This window comes from Myripristis murdjan, chromosome 22, assembly GCF_902150065.1.
Source record: "Myripristis murdjan chromosome 22, fMyrMur1.1, whole genome shotgun sequence".
NCBI classification, from domain to species: domain Eukaryota; kingdom Metazoa; phylum Chordata; class Actinopteri; order Holocentriformes; family Holocentridae; genus Myripristis; species Myripristis murdjan.
The window spans coordinates 12,752,517-12,771,194 of record NC_044001.1 but is presented as its reverse complement, the minus strand read 5'-3'; the positions used below and the strand labels follow the sequence as shown (position 1 = coordinate 12,771,194).

General features: G+C 42.5%; 1 protein-coding gene across 1 annotated transcript in view; it reads left to right on the top strand.

Annotated features, from left to right (window-relative positions):
* The window catches only part of dph6 (diphthamine biosynthesis 6), a 63,158-nt gene that overhangs the window by 18,696 nt on the left and 25,784 nt on the right, over window positions 1-18,678 (top strand). Inside the window, exons 6-12 of the mRNA XM_030045008.1 lie at window positions 10,527-10,588; window positions 11,292-11,386; window positions 11,542-11,635; window positions 13,584-13,734; window positions 14,240-14,365; window positions 15,702-15,831; window positions 16,020-16,194. Of these exons, the coding sequence (XP_029900868.1) occupies window positions 10,527-10,588; window positions 11,292-11,386; window positions 11,542-11,635; window positions 13,584-13,734; window positions 14,240-14,365; window positions 15,702-15,831; window positions 16,020-16,194 (833 nt within the window). The remainder of the gene's footprint in view (window positions 1-10,526; window positions 10,589-11,291; window positions 11,387-11,541; window positions 11,636-13,583; window positions 13,735-14,239; window positions 14,366-15,701; window positions 15,832-16,019; window positions 16,195-18,678) is intronic.

The window sequence follows — 18,678 nt, the reverse complement described above, 5'->3', positions numbered from 1 at the left end:
TTTGCCTCGCTCTGTCTTGTGTCTCAGGCAGCGAGTGAGCAGTCTGATGTCCCCTCCCCTCTGGTTATAGGCGTAGTCATCACCCTTTTCACTCTGCAGTGATGGACTATAGGTTAAGGAGTGTTTAGCATGGGGATGAAAGGGCCAGAAATTGGATGAGTGAGGGATAGGAGGAGGGAAGCAGAAGGGGAGGTGCAACCAGAGAGAGAGAGACAAGGAGACTAATGCCAAATCATTAATCTGCGGCTTAGCAGCAATGTTGAGACTTGTGCCAGCGGCAAAGGCATTGAAGCGGAGAACAATATGAAAAGATAAGACGCAAAGGGGGGGAGGAGGTGTGATGGAAGAGCAGAGTGGTATTGGGTGGAGGGGGGTGTGTGGGGTAGTAGTTGGCAGTTGAGAAAGAATCACAGGTGATTGCCCCGCACATTAATGCAACCTGTCAATAAGTGCCACTCTTCCCCATTGTGTCTGAACATTGCTGCATTCTCTGCTTATGCATAGCTGCGAATACATGGTCCGTGAAGGGAAGATTAAAATCTAGTATATCTCATTTACGTTTCTCAACTGCTTCAGCACAGAGGGAAGAGGTTAATGTGGTGTCACCTGCTCTCTACCTGCCTGTTTTGGAGCCTGAGGATAAGAAGATCAGATTACAGAATAACAGGAGGGAAAGAGAGATGAAAAAAAGTTTTCTTTTTCTTCTGTCGGGTACATGGTGTTAAGATTCCTACCTGTATCTACTTGACAGTGAATCTGGATCCCTTTTGACGGTGCCAGTGATAAATGATAATTACGACCACAAATGGGTCTTTTTACTCTCAAACTACTCTTGGCAATAGATCATCATGTAGACACTGTTTACGTGCTATTAAGTGCTTGTTGTCACCTCTGGTAGCACTCAGTTGAAAAGGGGTCCCAGCTGACTGATGACCCGCAGAGCTGAGGAGCATGTTCAAGGTTTTCTGCATTTCTCTCATCACGGCTCAAATAGCCTGTTCTGGAATATAACTGATATGGCATTTATCTTTGGTACTTTATCTGCTGGACATTTCTTATTTTTGAGAGATTAATAAATAAGGAATTGTGTGAAATAAATATCATAACATATGATATTTTATAAGCTGCATGTTAGAGCAGAGGGATGGTCACAATTATTTGTGGAGACATTTTAATGGTAAAAGATATTGTTAGACTGATTTATCAATTTACCAGTGTGTATATCTGTAGTCTATATATAGATAGATATAGATATAAATATATAGTGTGTATATAATATAATATAATATGATATAATATAATATAATGTGTGTGTGTGTGTGTGTGTGTGTGTGTGTGTGTGTGTGTGTGTTTATGTATTTTTTGTTTTGGCTTTCCCTTTTTGACAGGATCTCTCGCATTTAAATTAAAAAGAGATCTACTGTACTGTTGGTTTTCTTGTTTATTTTTTTGCATAGTTATTTTAATTTATTTATGTTATGTTGTCAATATTGACAGCTTCAGTTAATAAAAAAAACAATAGTACACAATATTAATTCTAATGGAAAAAGAAATCAGATTTAATATTGGTCTTAAAATGCCAGTATTGGCTGAAACCTAATATAGAATAAGATATGATGGAATTATTGTTTTCTTGTCAGCGTTAATTTTTCTACCCATTGCACTTTCTCTTTTGATTTGTAAATACTCAGGTTAGCCCAAGCTCTGCGTTTTATATTAATAATCGCACTGTTCTCCCTCCCACCACACTTGAACGCAGTGAACTCTCTGCAGCTAGAGGAAAGGAGGTAATTATGCAAATACATGTCTTTTTAACAACATTATCGTAATTTGGTGGCTGAGACAAAGGCGCTGTGTGTCTGGGCTGCTACTGCCACTGTTGTGCTCGCTAAATGACTCTTCTGGATTCATCCGCTTGTGGGGAAACGCCTCACCTTAAAGGCCTCAGTCAGCCTGTGACCAGTTACCTCCGCCAAGCTTTCATCCCTCCTCTAAACACAACCTCCTCTAAAAGCAAATTCTCCACATTTTTTTGAAGATTATAATTAGAAAGGAAAATTACCTCGGGTGCCTTGAAGTGTGTATCTTGGCCTGCCACTGTAGGTGTCGTTGCGAGATTGTGTGTGTGGTGTGTGTGCGTATGTGCGTGTGTGTTTTGGCTACAGGTAGAAAGGGAAGATCTTATCATCCCTGACTCCTCACCTGTCCCGAGGCAGGGGTAATTAGAAAGGAGAGAATTGAATAGGGGTGCAAGCGCCCAAGGCACTTTAGGCACCACTCATATAATTGCAGCTTTGGTGGAAGCAGGTCTGAGCAGTGAGGTGTGCTGTTTGGGGAAGATTGGGTGACAAGGGGCGTACCTGGGGGCCTTTGGTGTTTGTGTGTGTGTTTGTGTGTGTGAGGAAGAGAGTGAGAAGAGAGGGAGAGTGAGAGATTTGGAGGGATTTACTAGTGCAGACCTCAGGAGGAGATAAAAACAACTTTCGCGGGGCAAAGGTTAAGGCTGCATCTAAAATGACAGCCACAACAGCTTATGATATTCTGTGGTACATTTGCACAGTATGACATGGGGTTTGGTGAGCTATGAACAGCGGGAGGTTGTTTGAGCTTAATATTCCTTCATTACCTACTTAGAAAGACAGGTGGAAATTAGCAATGAATGGATAAAGAAAAAAAAAAGCTGCTCCTTTTTTTTTAAGGGAGGAGATATTCTGAGATGACAAATCCCTGTGGTGAAAAGACAGCTGTCCAAATGCAGGATGATCCTCTAAGTGAATTCTCTAGAAGTGTTCATTTGCGTGCTGATGGCAGCCTAAAACCACAAAAGAAAGAAAGAAGATTTTAGTCTTTGAAGATGCCAAATCGCATGTAGTGAAGTCTGTTGAACTTTCTGAGTCTAAGCCTATGGATGTCAGGAAATGCTCCTAATTAGCACAAAAGCATTCCCCCCAATGTGAAATGTGTATTTGTTGGGAAATTATCTCTTTATCATACAGTATCTTTCAGTAACCACGGTAATTGGTGATTCCAAATGCCAGTATTAAATATGCATGTAATTAGTTAATTGATTGATTAGTGCTGGTTTGTAGGGGGCCACAGGTTCAGTGTGCTTTGCAGCAGTTAATTGGTCCTCAGCCCTAGAGATAATTGGCGTGTGTGAAATCAAGGTCTAGCCATCAGAAGCTTAAGGTTATAGGTATAACTCTGGTTCTCTGATTAGCATGAGTGAGTGTCTCACTATGATAACATCTCCTGTGTCACGTCATCAGAAACTCAAATAACATATGGGCACTGGTGACTCATGCATGTGCGTCACTAGTGTCAGAAGTGGATGGGACACTCCTCCTATATTTTGGGCTGGCGTAGTGTCAGTTGTCATTTAAAACAAGCTCACCTTTTCCTCGCTTCCATAGCAAGGAGGGTGGTCTGGTGAGACCCTCACTCATGCTAATTAGATAACCTTGGTTATACCTATAAACCTAAGCTCTCTTTCATAGTATTCATTGCATGTCTCATTATGGGCAAAATACTGACTCCCAGATTACCAGACATACCTGTAAAGAAGACAACTGTTCCCAGTGGCACTTGACAAAGGAGGAGCCACATTCTCAGAAGAGCGAGGACTGAGAACCGAATGTGCCAGAGCTGGTGCTATGACATCCAACTTATAAAATCTAACAAACTTATGGGATGAGGCCCAGCATGTAGCCGCACACTCCTCTTGAATATAGACTCCCTTAGAGAGAGCACACAAGGTCGCTAAACCTCTGGAATGTGCATGTAGGCCAGTGGGAGGCTGGAGACCTTTGCTATAAGCCAGGGCAATAGCTCCCACTATCTAGTGGGAAAGACGCTGTTTGGACATAGGCTTTCCCACGTGTGGGTTTGCCCAAGACACAAACTACTGGTTGCCCTTTCTAAAACCCTGAGTCCTGTCCAAATAAATTTGCAGTGCACAATTTGGACGCAGAGTTTGCAAACGCCGGTGGTCCTCCGAGGAGAAAGACCAGGAATAAAAAGCAGCCAGTTCTATATTGGAGCACAAGCCTGTAACCTTTGGGATAAAAGCTGGGTTATGCTGCAGTCTGACCTTAGTATTCCTTGGGGAAAACTTTGTGCACACATGATGCACACAAAGTGCACAGGTTTCACCTATGTGCTTAGCCAAGGCTGAAGCAACCAATAACGTCATCTTCAAGGACAACAAGGCTTCTTCCCTGTGTGGGCCCATGATGCAAATAATCCATCCTCCTTGCCAAGAAAGTTGGTAAAATACATCCAGGTTTTCTGTTATTCCTCTTGCTGGTTTAAACAGCACGGCTAATCCATTCATAATTTCAGCTCAGAGGTCCTCTTGCTGTCACAGTGACTGATGACAAATGCAACTTGTTCAGAATCACCTTTTCAGTTTTGTTGCATCTAGTGTATTTTGAACTAATAACGACGCACACACACACACACACACACACACACACACACACACACAATACTTCCATCATGGTCAGTGCTGTCTGATCACAGTTGCTTCTTCTTAGATCCACTTGACATTACACATGTTAAACAGACCTGGGATCTGCGGCAATACAAGGGGACCCCAACTCAGACCTGATTAACTATTAAAAGCGTGGATCCGAACCCATATAGGTCAAGGGTTGAGTCTCGGATCCAAGGTTCCAGGTGGATCCGCTGATCGGCCACTTGTCAAAGTGGATGTGTGAAGATCATCCTCTTGTGCCTGGGGCATGCAACACACACCGTCCTGTGGTTGGTCGCCACTAGCGCACAGAAGAGAGGCGCCTGGACTCTGTGTTGTCACAGCTATGGGGGCGTTGGTCCCCACAGGCTGTGTTATGACAGATAAAATTGATTTGTTTTTCAACATATCTATACATATTCTGGGACTTCTGGGAGCCTGGGGTGCTGCCTCTGCTTTGGGCAATTTTGGGGATCCTGAATGTGATTTGACATAAACCTAATGTTTAAAGACAATAAAAAATGTGATTGATTTCAGTGTGCCAGACAGTGTGCTTAGATATACTCATAACCAGAGCAAGTGAAAATGAGTGTAAAGTATAAGCAGTTTAAATTCCAAGATCATGAGCATTTCAAGAACCTTCACTGAAGCAATAGTTCACCCAAATATAAAAATTCAGTCCTTCTCTCCCTCATTTCAGTTGCAACATAACATGTAGCATGTTTGCCAGTGCTGCTTCTCCAAAAAAAACTTATGTTAACAGGAACTAGTTGTTTGAAGTTCAGAAAGAGAAACAACGACCATAAAATTACTCCGACAACTTAATGCAAGTATTTTGAAGCCACATGACTGCACTGTAAGTCCAATATTGACCTCATTATGAGAGCTTTAGTAACCTTGTCTGATGGAAGATGCTTGCTGCCTTCATAAACTTCTGATCTTGTGCTTTTTTAAAAGATTATTTCTGCTTTATTTGACAGTCACAGTAGAGAGAGACAGGAAAGGCAGGGGAGAGAGGGGATGACATGCAGCAAAGGGCCTGAGGTTGGATTCAAACCCAGAACGCTGCGATCAGGACTCAGCCTTGGTACATGGTATGCATGCTTATCCAGTGAGCCACCAGGGCGCCCATAGCTTCTGTGCTTGACAGTTTTATGCACAAAAGTCAAAAATAATAAAAAGGACCTTGAAACAAAAGTAGCTTTTATAGTTGCTATTTCAGAAATGATTGTTACAGAGGTAACTTTGTGTCACAATAGCAAAATGCAGTGAATATTTCTGTCAGTGTTTAAACTAATATTTTAAGATTTATTGACTAAATGCTTTTGTACAGTATGTGCGTGACATCTTTGGTATCATGTCAAATTCAGCTTTCCTATTTGTATTTATCACTCATTCACCTGTAATTACAATGTGTCTGACCACAGTTAAAGACATCATTTGCTTGGTAGTTTAGTGGCAGTTTGGCACGATGTAGATCAAGTTTGGAAAATTCAACAGATAATAAGGTAAATATTGGGCTTTTGGACCACAGTGCGTTTTTTTTAGCTTCAGGACACTTGGGTTATGCTTTTTGGGGTCATTTTTTGTGTTTCTGGAACTCTGAAACCAGTTACTCCCAGGCAGTCATTTTACTTGTGGAAAAGCACTGTTAAACTTTCTGCGTTATGTGGATTTCATTAGTGTATCAACCAGCATGACCGGTGAGTTGATAATGACCAAATTTTTGTTTTTGGATACACTATTTCTTTAAGAATCCTAGGTGGTCAAAGCTCTAGCACACACGCAACACATTCTGTATAATAAATGTTCTGTGTTCTGAGATTAACATCAAAGTAAAGTTAGGTTTCTCTGTTTTACAAGGCAGCAGCATGATCAGGTTTCAGCTGCACTGTTTCTCCCTGCAAGATGCTTTTTCCCCTTGGAAGTACGGATATTGTCTTCTAACCCAGGCAAAAGTAACTTTCAGACTGCTGTTATAATCTGTTGGTGGCATTCTCTGTACCAAAAACACTGAGGTGGTCCTGACCCGTATCATTGACACTGATTTTATTTATTTATTTTTTTTCAAAGCTACAATTCTGATAAAAAATGTAATGACTACAAATAAGGTTTGATCAGAAGTGGCTATTTCACCGCGAGACAAAATACATGAGGAATTGCTCATAAACTTGATTTTTTTAAAAGTAACCAGACACCCATTTCACCTGTCTGTCTTGTTGGTCTTGTTGACCCTCTCCTGCTAATTCAGTCACAGGAAAGTCATCGTTAATAATGTACGTTTAATAGGCAGTAATAGTTTTTGTTCTTCCAGTTGTGCTTTCTTTCAGCGTGAAACTGCCTGCAAAACCTCAACATAAATTACAAATTTCACCTTCATTCAAATTCTCTAAAACTAATAAACAGATTAAGTTTCATGGTTTTAATCCAGGAATTTTTTTAACAAGCATATGTTCAATATGCTTGTAAATACCAAAAAAAAAAAAATCTGCTTTTGAAATTGTTGGACTGAAAAGATTTCATTATGTTGTGGTTGCCACACAATTCATGTTGCTTATTATTCTGTTCATAGACACTGAATTTCTGATAAGAGCCTGACAAATTTCACATATAACCTTAATCTTATCATCGTTTGAGTAGTGCCCCCCCCCCTCTCTTCCCTTACATTTTTTTTTTGTCTCTCTCTCTCTCTCTCTCTCTCTCTCTCTCTCTCTCTCTCTCTCTCTCTCTCTCTCCTACTTGCAAGATTAGGTGATGGTGAACAGCTATTGTTTTGGTGGAGGTCTTTGAGAGTGTTGTTCAAAGGCTGATGCGGCTCACCTGGAGGAGATGCTTATTTCATGCATTTAAAAGCTAAAACGTTACACATCATGAATCCAATTTTCTCTGCCTTTTCTCTCTGAAGGCAGGGATTAAAGCCGAGCTGTCAGCTGGCACGCCAGATCTTAAGACAACCCGCAGATGTCGGCGATACTTCGCTCAGCTCTGCTCAGACAGTATCTAGAATCTCCCAGCTTCTAATTTAGCATTAGGCTCAGTAAGCAAAATCACAAGCGGTTTCAATTAAATAGGTAACTCACTGCTGTGGGCTTACATGAATCAACCTGTTAAAGGTGAGCAGAGGCCAGTCATGATCGTTAAAAAGAATTAGTACAAGTCTTTGCTCTGGAAATAATTGCCATTGACTTTTACAAGGGTAGAGGAGAGAGCAGTATATTCTGTGGAGTTCAGAAGAGGTGCATGTTTTTATCTAAGAACTCTGGCTTTTGGTCCACGAATTGTGTTTCAAAAGCCAATTTTTATGCATGATCAAAGCCTTTTCAGTAGTTATTGTAAGGTTACGTATAGTTTAACTTGTTATATTGTGATAAATTCCGATCACTTACCGCTTGATTCAGTGTTTTTCGCTGTCTTACCAGGTTCTGCATACAGCATACCTTTTTAAGATCTTCTGGCTTTCACCATTGTCTCATTCTTGAACACAAAACTGATGTGATTGTTTAAATGGCTCTTAGATTCCTGGTAAACTTTTTATTCCTTACTAATTTCAACCTCTTAAATGTCGACAAGGCTTTTAAAAAATGCTCTCCCTCATTACTGGACTCCCTAGTTTTAAAGTTCACTGAATTTAATTGCAGTTTTATAGGATAATACGGGATAAAAAGCCCTTTTAAAGGAGAGCCATTCCTCTCAGTCTCTCTTAGGGAAGCTCCTCTCTCTCCAAAGTGCGGTCTCGCTGTCTCTGGCGGCAGACTAATGGCAGCTTCTAGTGGGCTTATTTGGGTTTAATGTGGCATAATGAGGTTAGGTAATTGGGTTTAGGTCAAGTTGTAAAACAGGTTGAGAGGAGACAGGGATGTGAAGATCATGTAAATGAGTGGTGTTAGATCGCTGAAGGCTCATACTGGTGGCTGCTCAAAGACTTAGAGCGTGCATTGCACCACTACGAACTCATTCCAACCCATCCTCACTCCTAAACTGTTTCGGTAACCTTTAGTCAATCAGGGACATCAATTAAGAAACACTCATACAAGTGTAAAGTGGTCTTAGGAGAAATGCCATCACATTAATGCCGTCTTTGCATCATTTCATCACTCATTCCTGTCTCATGCCTTTCCATCCTCCTCCTCCCTCCCTGTAAATATCAAATCATGTATCATATATTATTTAAGAGTATGGAAGTTAATGAACATATTAAAAAAGCGACATCCCCTCAGCAATTTGAAGCCAATCATTAAAATTTGTTAAAAGGCATGACTAATTAAAGAGGATATTTAAATGGGATTGAATTTTAATGCTTTTTTCTCCCTCCTTATTACCTTTGTGGCAGGGTTAAGATGAGAGGATGTCGAGATTAGATATTCTCACACTAATTAAGACCACGGATCCCCTGGGAAGAGAATAAGGGCCTGTTCATTCTCTCCCTCCACACTCACTCCATCCTCATTCCCTCCCTCCTTTGCTCCTCCATGGCCCTCCTTCACTCCCCCATGTTGCTGGACCACTTGGGCCCGGAGGAGAGACACAGCTGGGATTAAGATGAAACCAGGATGGGATGCGGTGTCCTTCCTTCATTTCTTCCTTCGCTTTCCCTCTCGCCTCCCATTCGTTGCTCCCTGAGGGAGCTGCGGATGACACGTTAACCTTTGAGGTTGTCAGGCCATGAGAGAAGAGAGATTCTCACATTACGGTTAACTTTGTTCTTCTAATTAAACACATGAACGTGCAGATGAACAGGACCATATGATGCCTCAGAATAGAGGGGCTAGATTGGATTTTCAGAGAAATTATTAGGGACAATTTTGCAAATTCTTTTCATTGCGATGGCACTCCTGTCACAACTCCATATCACTTTCTATAGGTCATTAGTAACTTGTTAATGATTATGTCAATCAATTAGTAGGCAGCCACTGTGAGAGGGAATGAGAAATGTTGGAGAGTAAGGCAAGACATTGCCAGTGGCCATCGAGATGTACTTTTATGATCTACTAATCTTGCCCTCATACGGTGACATTAGCCAGGCGTATTATGCTAAACGTTGTGGCAGGTGTACATAGCTGCGTTTTGATATTCACAAAAGTTTCTCTTTTTTCTCTTTCTTCTTCTTGCGCTTTTTGTACATAAGACCCGGTACTGTAAAAGCTTTTGTTCCTTTTCAGTGTGAACGGTTAGGACAGTGCAGTGCTAACCCTAGCTTTCGTGTCCATTTTCTTTATAAGAGAAGTTGTTTACCAGGGTGAGACGTAGTTCAGCATGGCGCCATCGGGAACAGGTGTCAGAGTGGCGAAACAGGATTTAGAGTCACGTAAGGGAGTTAAACTCATCAAGGCCTAACAAGCTGAGTAAAGTGTGTACTATTTAAGTACAACCATTTATTGTCAGTGATATGTTCATAATCCCTAAATTAGACCAATCAAAGTGGCAATCTTTCCACAAAGCTACAGGGCTTCTTCTTACAAGGGAAAAAGGGTGTGGCATTTTTGTTTATTTGTTTGTTAGAGTATACCTTAGTTCTTGTTTTTTCTGTTTGGAAAGCTAAGAGCCAGTGAGCTTGTATTTTTAGGTGTGTTGCACCAGTGGGTATGCATACAAAGCTCTCCTCCACCCTTCTCTTCCCCTCCTTCTTTTCTCTCCCATGCCTGTGAGTCACTTCCATGCACCATTTCAGGGGAAGGGGAGGGAAAAGGCAAATAAACAAGATCTCTTTCCAAAGTTTATGTTCTCAAAGGGAACTAGATGAGGGCTGTTGGGGAGGAGGGGGGCTTCGGCCAGCAATTGAAAACTGTTGCCCTTACCCGGAGAGATCTGTGTACACTACTTGCAAAGTCAAACAAATAGATCCAGGGTGCAGGTTTACGTGTTTGTGCGACTGCCCGTAAACCTCCCTGCCTGTCATCTTCAATCACTGTTCTCTGTTCCTGATCAGGCCTCTCTCTCTCTCTTTCCCTACGTTTGTGTCTGTGTATATGTGCAACTGCTTTTGCGTGCATGTGTGTGTGTATCTGTGTGTGTGTGTCTCGGTATGTCTGTGTGTTTCTCACGTGGGTACCAGGCCTGGATCCAGAGAAGCACTTAGGAAAACCCCTGGCTGACATGGAGCCCTATCTGAAACAGGTCACACACTGGTAGAATACTCTGCCACCCTGTTTAAACTCTTTGACTACAATACTTGGTTGGATTTCTTTTTTGTTCATGACATCTTTTCACACTGAAATTCCTGGAAAGGTCTTAAAACCTCTTAATGAGTATCAAACGTAAATATAGTTTAACACATCTAACTCCATTTAACTTTAACTGGAAGTGTTTAACTTTGTTTCAGAAACTTCTGGTGGTTTCTCTGTTTTAATTGTGAGAAATCATCCCAGTCACAAAGACCTGTATTCTCATAGGTGTGTTTTTTCCCCCTGTACTTGTGATATTGGTCTCATGTTTTTTTTGTTTTTTTGTTTTTTTTTTAAATGGTATTTAAAAAGTCAAATAAATTAAGATTTTAGACACAAAGTTAAATGTAACCTGCAGACACCCTGGTGATGTAAATACTTGTGTTACTTTTTGTAAACTAAATGAAACACAAGTTTTTTTCTGCTCTTTATATTTTGCTCTCTTTATTTATTAGACTTTTATATCGGAACCTGAGTCCTAATTTCGTACCATTAACATGTAAATGTGAGCTGATATGACAATAAAAGTTCCTTGAATCCTTTTAGATAAAATGAAAGTGACCAATTAAAAATGGCTATTTAAATGAAATACAGTAATTAAGATACATTAAGTAACATTATTATTATTATTATTTTTTTTTTTTTTTGGTGATTAGCTCTCTGAGAAGTATGGAGTCCATATTTGTGGGGAAGGAGGCGAATATGAAACCTTCACTCTTGATTGCCCGCTCTTCAAGAAGAAAATAGTAATGTGAGTGAAGTATTATGAACTTACAAGAATGTACTGTAGTTACTGTTCCAATAGTAACTGCTCTAACTTTATAAAGTGATGTGAATTTGTCCAACACTAAATGAGAATTGTATTTGTGTGTGTGTGTGTGTGTGTCTGTATGTATGTGTGTGCAGCGATGCAATGGAGACAGTGATCCACTCGGCAGATGCCTTTGCTCCAGTTGGCTACCTGCGCTTCACCAAGATGCACACCGAGAACAAAGACAGCGTGAGTCAAACTTCTGACGGAAACCACGAGTGTAACTTGTTTTCGCGAATAACATCAATGCTGCTCAATGCTGAATCGATAATTTTGCAGCAGAAAAGTTAGAATTGCTTTGGGGCTGATTATTCTAAAGCCACTCGGAGGGCCAAACAAATACAAGAGCAAAATCGTTGCCCTTTGGTGTCTGATAACTTTGTCGACGAGAGGAGAAAAAAACAGCACTGCGGGGCGGGGGGTGGATCAACCTCCACAGGGCCTCTCTCTTGCACACTCTTGCTCTCGGTCTCTCCCTGTATCCCTGGCTCTCTCTCCTCTAGCCCCACATGGCCTACTTTGACGTCTGCAATATTCACTGCTGCCTGAAACTAGGCCCAGCTTAATAAACATGTCCGCTCACATTAAGCCACTTTGCATTCAGGTAGCTGGCTAAGCAGAGGCAGGCGGGGGCTGGGGGTTGGGGGGGTTGGTAGGCATCGGGGTTCGGTATATTAGAAAGAGCTGAGTGGGGGGTCCAAAGACTGGAAGGGTGACACATTGCTTCCAAACATTTTACTTCCTGCACAAGGACAGACAATTTTAGAATCCCGATTTTTGCTGTTTGAACATTGTGGTGATGGAGACGTTGGCCTCATTTATCTGTACTGTAATTGCTCCGGTCCAAATTGTCTGTTTTAATAAGACACCCACTAGTTGATGAGGGTTCCTGGCAACGGGAGATGCTGCTTGTAGTGCCGTTGTGGTGGTTGTTGCGGGTGGGGGTTGAGAGTATGTGAGGATTACACCGAGGGGATGGTACAAAACTTCAGCTGGGCATGTCTCCAGGGTCCAGCATGTGTTTGTATGCACACGTGTGTTTCTGTGTACAAGTGTGGATGTGTTTGGTTTCTGTATGTGAGACAGAGAGAGAGACATCCTATTTGTGTCCCCGTGTGTCTGCGCATCTGCATGGCACCGTATTGGGTAGCTTGTGGGTGGGGGCTGGGACTGTTATGGACAGAAAACATAGCCCCCCCCCCCTCAACCTCAGTGACCCTCCAGCCTCACTCCCTACAGCTATATATTTTTTACTCCCCATGCCACCGCTCCCACCCCCTTCTCTCACACACACACACGCACACATACACAACAACCCCCACCCCGCAGGTTTCTGGGGGAAGAGCAGGGAGATCCAGAGCCTGGGAGGGGAGGGGAGGGGAGGAGGGAACCAGGGGAGAACCTGCCCTGGTTCAGCCTTCTGAAGCTCTTCTCGTCAGGGTGACAGATCCGCGGTGACACCAGCACTAGAGGAAACTGCACCGGGCTCAGGGGGTGGGGATGGACCGCCATCATTTGCCCTCCGTTAATGCTAGTCAAGCTATTTTCCGTGCTGGCCAGGAGAGAGGGGCTGAAGTATAATTAATTTGATTATCATATGGCCTAATGCAGTTGACAGCAGATGAGGGGGGGGTGAATGAGTGTTCGGCAGAGGGGTTGTTGAGGAAATATGAAATATGTATTTTAATGCATGACGTCCCTGCAGGATTTGGCAGGTAATATGTATGCCTTAGAGAATGCTAATGATTTGTTATTTAAAGGAGAAGCAGAGTGTAGAGGCAAAGTATAAATAAACAGATGAATAAAACACTACGCCGGTGAAATCCAAAACATGTCTCACACATCCAGTCATGAGTTTTGACTGACAGCCGGCATGATTGAATCTACAGTATCAGAAATCTCTCTCCGTTCCCCATTCGCCTAAATCAAGAATATGTTAGCTTGTTGTTTCATATTCATTCACCTTGAAGTTATGTGTGTCTGGGCCCTTGTCATGAAAAACTGACACACACTGCCAGCTTGGTGGGAGATTGAAAAGCCTGGCTAATTATACTGCGTTTTGTCTGTCTTTGCAAAAGGCTCTGTGCTATTTGGTGGGCGTTTGGCCTGATGTATTCCCTGTGGTGTTTTATTGCAGGATGTGGTGGCGAGAGCTTTGCCCCACGGTAGTTGTCCTTGCCAGAACACCATTGACAAGATGACTGAGGAGGTGGAATATGCTGATCAAGCTGAAGACAACCAGCAAGAATTTACATCAAATTGTGACCTTAGTTGTCAGGGGGGCCGTGGTGAGATGCGTTTATTGTGAGACGTGTGGTGAGATGCGCACGACAACATGTGCGTGTGTGCGTGTACGTGTGTGTGTGAGCGGGTTATGTCTGTGCGTGTGTGTGCGTGTGTGCGCGTGCGTGCGCTTGTGGGTGTGTCAGATGATATCTGAGTGTGGTGTGTGTTCCCTGAATCTGTGTCATGTGGCCAGTGTCATGATGCTAGTGCTTTTGAGTGATTGTTTGACAAGGGCTGTCATTTCAGCAACATATTTATGACAGTGTTTGAATTCATTTCTTCTCTGATACAATCCACCCATGCATGAATTACCTCTCATATAGCATGCTCTGGTTGTAGAAAAAAAATGATTATTTACTTATGATTGCTTAAACATGTTTAGTTTTACGTCCTAAAAGTATAGCTCAAACATAATCAAAACGGGATCAGTAATTTGCAGCAGAGAGTGCACTGATTATTTTTAGGAATTCAAACCTGCTAACCCTCTTCCTGTATCGTTTCTTCTAGAGCTCCTTCCATCCTGCTCGCAGAGAAGCTCCAGGGGTTACCAGTGGATCTCTGGCATCAGTGGGCTTCAGAGCAAAGACCCCACAATCCAGGGCCAAACCACAGCAGCTTTCCAACTGCTGCAAAGTAAGGGAAAAGAGAGAGAGAGGGAGAGCACTTCTGAAGAAAATGGTGTACCAGAAGCTGTGAAAATGCTCCTAAATATCTCTAAGCTCAGAGAAACACAAGGAACTACTAGAAAATTCTTTTTTGCCTCTCTGAAATCACAGAAGCAAACGGCACACAGAAAGAAACACACATATACACTAACCCTAAATAATCCATGTTCTCTTCGATCAAATAAAAATTAGATCTTTTATATGATCAGAGGGAGACGGTATGGGATTCCTTTGTCCAGAGGTGATTTAAGATACTCAGTAAATCAGATACTGGAAGGCTTGCTGAACTATACCGCTTGCTATAGCCCGCCAAAATCCAGCGGAGAAAAAAGATGTGGAAAACTTCTTAGTCCCCTGGGTGCTTCTTTCTTTCTCCTTGTTGTGTTAGCAAAACACACTTGAGGAGGTGCGGCAGAGCTTGAGAAATTGTTCTTTATTCAAAAATGCTTGACTAAAGCCAGCAGGCAAAGCCCTGTGTGTCAGAGAGTCTGTCCGTCACATGGATGGGATAGTGAGCGGGCCACCAAACAAGGACAGGCACTTCAAATTAACCCAAAACCCAAGCGTCTCTTTAAACACACACGCATATACACTCACAGCACAGTCATGTTGGGTGGGTTATCGTTTTTGCCCTGCAGAACTTTTAAAGTGCACACATTCACAGAGTATCTCAGTCTTTTTTTTTTTTTCTTTCTCTTTTTTGATGGAGAAAGAGAAGCGAAAGATGAAAAGCATATTTAATGTTTATCATGGTGCTCGGCTGAACAGCCTTCACAGTGCAGAGACAATATTAAACAAGTTAATATTTAATGAACAACCTCTTTGTATGAGGGCGAAGTAGTCTGAGACGCTAGCGTTGGCAAAGGAAAAACAAACTTGAAGCTCTTTCACACGATTGTAAAGAGAAAGGCTTTGCTTTGAGCCCTTGCTCATCCGTTTGCGTCCAAAGCGTGCCATGTGCACACATACTGTATTGGACTGTAGTGTACAGAAAGGGACATACACCATTTCCACTTAAAAGCAATGGTAAACATATTTCAGTATGCATTTTGTTATGGAGGGTTATGTCAGTAAGAGCTCCATGTTCACCTTTAGACTGCAGTGGTGACAGGCTTTAGATGACACCCACTGGGACAATATGCAGCATACACTTGTGGTGCTGTATGAAAATTTGCATGAAAATATCCACCAAATTTGCATATGTTAGGTAAGGCAAGGCAAGTTAAGGTTGTTGTAGGTGACAGTCAATGCAACTGTAGGTTATGTTAGGCTAATGTGATTTATAATGTGTTCTCCCTCTCCAGGTGAATTGGACAGCAGAGGCTGGAAGATGAAGCACATTGTCCTGGTTCACCTCTATGTGAAGAACATGGCAGACTTTGGTCCGCTCAACACAGTCTATAAGAAGCACTTTGGTGTTAATCCTCCAGCCAGGTTGGGACACACATTTACACACACACACACGCCTTCCTGTTTCTCTCTCACAGGGACTATCTTCATGTAGTCTAAACTTGAAAGCATTTTTTCTCTGCGGTATTTCATTTCATTTCATTTCATTCTTCACTAAAATTCGCACCACAGCAGTCATCCATCTCTCCACATTTCCCTTCTTTTCCTCACAGGGTGTGTGTCCAGGCTCCTCTGCTGGCTGGTCAGCTGCTGCAGATGGACTGTCTGCTCCATAACAGAGACAAGCCCCTGGAGGACGGGTCCTTCCACCACAGAGAGGCACTGCACGTCCAGAGTCTGTCCCACTGGGCCCCAGCCAACATCGGGCCCTACAGCCAGGCCCTCAGGGTAAGACTCCGAGGCCCATGGCAGGGAGTGCTGGTGGGGTTACCCCATGCTGTTACCTATCCCACTTGTGGTGGGTGACGGCGCTGACAGATTGAATTTAGTGGCGGCCGCAAAGGAAAGCTTTTGCTCAAATAAGCGTAATCTGTGTTGTCAAAGGAAATCCTTTGTAGCGTCCCCTATTATTTTGAGAATTCTTCTGTTTAACATATGTTCACCATAAAATCCCATCAGGACAACTTTTATTAATCAAGTACGAATTTCCTGTCTTGATTTTAAACCTTCACATTGTAGCTACTTAAACGCAGGCGACAGTAAAGCATCTCCCACAAAACACCTTGTTGGATCATTTGAATCCTTTGGATCTTTTTTTGTTTTTCGTATCATTGTTAGAAAATCAGTGTAAAGTCTCACTATAGGAGGGTAAGTTGTGGGTTGATGGAGGAACACCGTGGATCATAGACAGTGATTAATGATCTTATTGAGCATTGATCTTGCTGGTGTAATGTTTTTGCTGTGTTGGACTCAAAGCCATAATACAGCTATTGACATCCTTCAGATTACATGCACTGTACTCTGTGTGCGTGCCTCTTGTTAGTGTTTGGTCGTGAGTGCATGACTGTTGTTTCGTGTGATATTTGTTGTCATTAGTACCTTTGTGTATACGTGCAGATATGTATCTCCATTATAGTGGGCAGTATGTATCCATGTTTGCACTTGTTTGTAAAGTTACGAACAGTCTAACTTCTTTCATATTGTTTCAAACCCAGAAAGAATGTTGTATTCAAAGGGAGAGCAGAGGAAGTGTGGGCCGTGGTTGCACGGTTGGCTTGGTGTTCTGTTTACCCAGTGTGTATTATATGGGATTACACTTGTCAAGGTACTGTCAACAAGGCTAGTGTCCGTCTCCTCCACACTGTCCTTGATCCCCCAGCCAAATCCCTCTATGAGTGAGAACATGTGTGGGTCAGCCATTTATTTAGAGCTTGAAGGCATATCTCACCAATGTGTCACCAGAGCTCAGAGGATCCTGTGCAGTTTGAATTCCTGTGATGTTACCTAGAGAATCAGGTTTGCTTTTAACATACCAGGAATACACGATTTCCTCAATGGAGTCTTACTGAGACATGAAATAGAAGTGAGCGGTGGGTATGTGCTGTTGACTCTGGAAAACAATATAGTCTCTCGTTCTCCAAATGATCATTCACATCAGGAGCAATTTGAGAAAACAATGAGAGGAGTTTGTTTACTCAGAGCAGTGCATTGCGCTCCCAACGACCCTGTGTCGTCTCCCAGTGTGTCTCCTCCTCCTCCTCCACGCTACAGTGACTTAATTAGATCAAAAATGTATTAACAACTCTTCAGTACAGCCAGAGATTTTTACATATTGATACAATTACCCCCTTGCTGTGAGCATGCAGATGCGCCCTCCCTCCCCTCCAATGACTCCATCTTAATGACTGCGTTCCTTGGTGACTGTTGTCGTGTGACGCCATGGCGACAGGGCTCCGGCAACAACGGCTACACAGAAGCTGTCGTCTGAGACCAAATAACCTGGAGCCCTCTACCTACCCTGTCTCTGGAAAATAATTAGTAATTAAAAGTAGAATCCCACTATACAAGGGGAGCTGGATGGGGGCTGAACATCTCAAATGATGAATTTGTAATCTTAATTATTTCCTGGAGAATGTCATCAGTCTTGTGCAGCAGAGGTGTTTTTGTTCAGTCTTTTTAAAGGGACGGTGACATACACCATCATGGCTTAAATGAAGAGCAAATTGCTATAGCCTTCGCTGAGTGATTAAAATTAATTGTTTATTATCTTGCTTGTGTTCTGGCAGAACTTGGGTCCTCAGTAGAATTGGGCTATAGCTGATGCAAACCCTTTTTTTCATGTTCATCTGCGGTGGAAGTTAATTAGGGCTACAGATTGATCGATTTCTTGCTCTGTCTGGGAGCAGGGCGTTCTTGTGACAAGTGTCCGGCGGTTTGAGAGACAGCACATGGCTACTGACAGGACTGGCACTCTGGCCCTGCAGGACTTGACCAGGGCTCCACAACAAGGGCTGGTACTGGTGGACATACAGAAGAGCCGCATTAGGGATAGGCATGTGATGGATGCTGGACCTTCAAGCTCCATCCATCCATTCATCTGTCTGCCTGGCTTGTCTTGCATCTCAGCTCCAGCTCTTGGGAATGACAGGCTGACTGACTGTTGACGTGGCCTGGCAAGCTGACAGACTCCGATCCGACTTGATTTAAAGAATTAGTTAACCTTTGACGTCACAGCTGGGGGCCGTTTGCTCCATTGTATGTTAATGTATGGTATGACAGTAGTTTAAGTGAAATCAGCCCGAAGCTATAAAGGCAAAAACATTGAGTTAATTTATGGTTTGTTTTTACACTATATCATAATGGCCCTGTTCCTGATTATAAGGTTATTACGAGGTTATATTTAGCATAATAGCTGTGATATTGTTGGCGGGG